General features: G+C 47.7%; 1 protein-coding gene across 1 annotated transcript in view; it reads right to left on the reverse strand.

Annotated features, from left to right (window-relative positions):
* Positions 1-3,733: 3,733 nt before the first annotated feature.
* Positions 3,734-4,672, reverse strand: part of SARC_03811 (hypothetical protein) — a 1,709-nt gene continuing 770 nt past the window's right edge. Inside the window, exon 2 of the mRNA XM_014302374.1 lies at positions 3,734-4,269. Within this exon, the coding sequence (XP_014157849.1) occupies positions 3,825-4,269 (445 nt within the window). The 3' untranslated portion in view covers positions 3,734-3,824. The remainder of the gene's footprint in view (positions 4,270-4,672) is intronic.

A 4,672-nucleotide genomic window follows, 5' to 3' on the forward strand; every position in this document is an offset into this window, starting at 1 on the left:
TATATGTGTGTGTGTGTGTATATATATATATATATATATCTATAATATTTATATGTAGATATATATTCAAGTGTCTCAGATGCGCAGCGCATACGCACAGCACCTCAGATGGCACCAAGCTACTGAGCGGAATGGTGCGAGTCAGGTATGAACGAGTCATCTATTACGGTGGCCAGTGGTATCGCGGGCAGAACAGGCCCTTTCCAAAAGACGCTGGGTGCTGGCTGGGTTGTTTGGAATGGCTGTTGACCTGGTATCTTTTTGGACCGGCAGGACTAAAACGTGCATAGGCGTACAGTAGTATACGCGACCTATGTATGTGTCTTTATACGCTTCAATACGGAATGATATAACTGTGACGGTAGAAATTCGTACGGCAGACCTAAGCGGCCACTACTTCCTATAAACACTGGGTGATTGGGTGGTTTGGGATAGCTGTAATTTTAGTGCTTGTGTAACCTTAAATTGAACTTCCAGGTCCTTTTCGAATAGCTTTAATTTAAGTGCTTGTTAAACATTAAATTGAACTTCCAGGTTCATTTCAGATAGCCTTTATTTGAGTGCTTGTTTGTATACGAACGTATGTCCTGAATAAACATATGTACCATTGCATCGAATCAACTCCCGCAGGCAAAGCACATGGGCCTATGGTATATCCATATGTATATGGCCGTATGTGTCATGAATGAACATATGTACCATTGCATCGAATCAACTTCCGCAGGCACAGCACACGGGCATATGGTATAGCCATATGTATATGGCCGTATGTTCTATGAACAACATCTGTACCATTGCATCGAATACGCTGGCGCAGGTAATGCATGTGTGCCTGTGGTATAGCCATATGTATATGGACGTCTGTGTCGTGTCATGAATAATCATCTGCGCCGTAGCATTTACAGGATACCGTGACATGGGCAGTGGAGTTGGGTGGCCCAACCACATGGCCGTAGCAGGTGGTGCACACATGCAACCCCACAGGATGCGTGCGTGTGGTTGTGTTGTAGCACTCTTGGGTGTGTGGTAGTCCTGATTGTAGTCCGCTTTATATAGAGCAATGTCCGGCTATTTTTGTGTTGACGCACTCTTAGGTGTATGGTAGTCCTGGTTGTAGTCCGCTTAATATAGAGCAGTATCCGGCTATTTCTGTGTTGACGCACTCTTATTGACGCACTCTTAGGTGTGCGATAGTCCTGGTTGTACTCCGCTTTATATAGAGCAGTATCCGGCTATCTCTGTGTTGACGCACTTTTAGGTGTGTGGTAGTCCTGGTTGTAGTCCGCTTGATATAGAGCGGCATCCGGCTATTTCTGTGTTGACGCACTCTTAGGTGTGTGGTCGTCCTGGTTGTAGTCCGCTTGATATAGAGCAGTGTCCGGCTCATTCCTGATAGTTGTCTGTCGGGGTCAGTGTAGTGCATAGCCCAGGAGGCCTCGTCCTTCCCTATCTCAAGACACACACGTACAGAACGGCCTGAACTACTATACGTTTATACACAGAAGGGTCCTATACACGTGTATTTGCCAGTGGTATGTATACATTAACACTCGGCACAACCCCAGAACCAGCCAGCCACCCCTTTCAGCCTCATGAGCGCAGGTATCTCGTCAGACGCGCTACAGGGTGTGTTGGCGCACTGTTCCGACTCGGATAGGCACTGTCTGCCTGAATGAGTCTGTAGGTTAGACTGCGTAGCCTGGTAAGGCACCCTTGCATCTCAATGGAACTCTACCTGCGCGTTCTATAAATAGCATATACTTACTTAATAACCATGTATGGCACACTAGAACACCACCCCAACGAGAAAGCCTTAATGCCGGGTCTGAGAGACAACCTATGGGTATGCACACTACCAGGCATCCCAATATCCCACGGAAGATGTGGTGCACAGTCTTAGTATGACTGTACATACATTCTCAATGCTATGTCAAACACTGTGCTGTTCCAATGGGCCGTTCTAGTTCAGTGCATAGTGCAAGGCGACCCATCGCACACGCAGCTTTGGATCTGCGTGTGCCGACACTACGGCCATTGCAGCGGCGGTCGTATTCTGCACGAGTCGTATTCTGATACGAGTCGTATTCTCATACGAGTCGTATTCTCGTACGAGTCGTATTGGTGTACCGCTGTCGCAATTTTGTACGACATTCGCATCCCTGTCCACCCGTTGTAGTCTCGTGCGACAGTTGTGTTCTTACTTGTCGCATTGCTGCACAGCTGTTGCCATCACATGTGACTGTCGTATTGCTGACTGTCTTCTTCGTGGCCATAGCGTCTGTGTACGGCTGTAGCTGCCTTACTGTGTATGGCTGTAGCTGCCTTATATGTCGCATTGCTACACAACTGTTGCCATCACATGTGACTGTCGTATTTCTGACTGTCTTCTTCGTGGCCATAGCGTCTGTGTACGGCTGTAGCTGCCTTATACGTCAGTCGTGTTCGTGACTGCCACATCCCTGTACGACTTTGTCCGTCATGTGCTTCACAAACTCTGCTACAATGGCGTGGCGGTGTTCCCTGCCCGTGTGCTGCATGTTCAGTGTTCTGTGTTTGTTGTGTTATTGTATTGTGCTTGTTGTTCTATTGTATTGTGCTTGTTGTCCCATTGTATTGTTCTTGTTGTTCCATTGTATTGTGCTAGTTGTCCTATTGTATTGTGCTGCATGTTCAGTGTCTGTGCTTGTAGTCTCATTGTAGTGTGCTTGTTGTCCCGTTTGAGTATACCACACTTGCGCCGCCGCACTATACGCCCCCACAGTGAAGGCAGTCGTCCGTATCTCCCAGCCCAGTGTCAGTATAGCCCATCAGATAGCAACAGATAAGACAGGCGTGTGTGTGTCATGTGTTCTGAGTATGCTGGTGGGATATACCTGAATATCCTTATATATCGAATGCATCGTCGGGATATGTCTTGTAAGGTCAGTGACACCACCAGATAGCAGTAGACAAGACAGGCGTGTGTGTGTCATGTGTTCTGAGTATGCTGGCGGAATACACCTGAATATCCATACATAACGAATGCATCGTAGCGATGTGTCTTGCATGGTCCGTGCCACCATCGCGCACAAGTGGGACTGAATGTCTGCCTCTGTTTCCAGAGAGCGTCCCCATTGGCCATACCATATTCCAACCGCCGCTCATATCCACAATAGCCCAGATATTCGTGCAAGGCTAGGAAAAAGGCCCATATTCAGACCCTTTACACGCCGCTTTGTGCCTTCATAGAACGCTTTCTCTTGTGTAGCATGGGTAGGCCTCGCAAAAGAGTGTGGCTCTGAGCGGGGATGGTCGCGTGGAGTGTTTCGCTTACAGTTGGTGTGCATGTGAGACATACACCTAGAAGGCATCCTGCAACTGAGGCGTATACCTACTAGAAGGGATCCAATAAGAACGACCGCAGGGCAGGGCATTCGGTGGCGTGGGGCACCCCGAGAAGTTTGTCCAGGTACAACTGTGAGAAACAGGTGCACAGGGGCGGTAGCACAGGGGAGGTAGCACAGGGGAGGTGAGATAGGGCCAACAACAATTTGGGACATTCTTTCCTACTGCTAGGGGGATAGCTCAGAAGTTTAGGACTCGACGAGTATTGTAATGTGCACACAAGGCGATAGATATGACACACGCCTACGCACTCACAGGACTATATCTGCAAAGCGTATAACCACACCGACGCGCATAAGAGGTCTACACATGCACAGCTGTACACATACACATATGTAGAGCACAAGTCGCACACATACAACAGCACATGTGGTACACATACACCCACACACCCACACATACACATTGGTATACCCATACGCCTCTACACACATACACATTCATTCACACATACACCACACCACACCCACACCCACACCCACACCCACACCCACACCCACACCCACACTCCCTCCCACACTCCCACCCACTCCCACCTGCAACTCGGCCCTGCGATCCCTGATGAACTTCTTAGACGCCTGGTTGCTCCACCACCATGACTTGGGCGGCAGAGACGGCAAGTTAGCTACAAACTGGATGTGCTCCGCTCGGAAGTAGCTGAGCACCGCCTCGTGCATGGCTGTGAACTGGGAGTATCGGTGAGTCACGGTAGCGGTTTCACCTGTGGAGAACTCGGTGCTGATAGAGTATAGCACTACATAGGCGCCGTCGTTGACCGGCAACCGGTGAGCGGCCGTAATCACAACCCGGCCATAGTGAGAGTCGCATTTGAACGGAGAAGCTGCGCGCAACGGAAGGCTGGCGGGAGACGTTGCGGCGTCCGTACTGGAGGGAGAGACAGATGGAACAGGCATATACTATGAATATAGAGATAGGCCTATACTAAGAAAATATAGAGTTAGGCATATACTATGGATATAGAGATAGGTATATGCTGTGAATATAGAGATAGACATATACTATGAATATAGAGATAGGCATATACTATGAATATAGAGATAGGTATATACTAATAATATAGAGATAGGCATATACTATGAATATAGAGCTAGGCATATACTATGAATATTGAGATAGGCATAAACGATGAATATAGAGATAGGGTGCACAATATATACATAGGACGTGTATGTAATGCTGTCGAGATTGATATAGGGCGTGTATATACATATACATATAATATATTTGTTGTGCGTGTTTGTTGTTATATATGTATGTATGTATGTAT

The sequence above is a fragment of the Sphaeroforma arctica genome (genome assembly GCF_001186125.1).
Source record: "Sphaeroforma arctica JP610 unplaced genomic scaffold supercont1.202, whole genome shotgun sequence".
Lineage (NCBI taxonomy): Eukaryota > Ichthyosporea > Ichthyophonida > Sphaeroforma > Sphaeroforma arctica.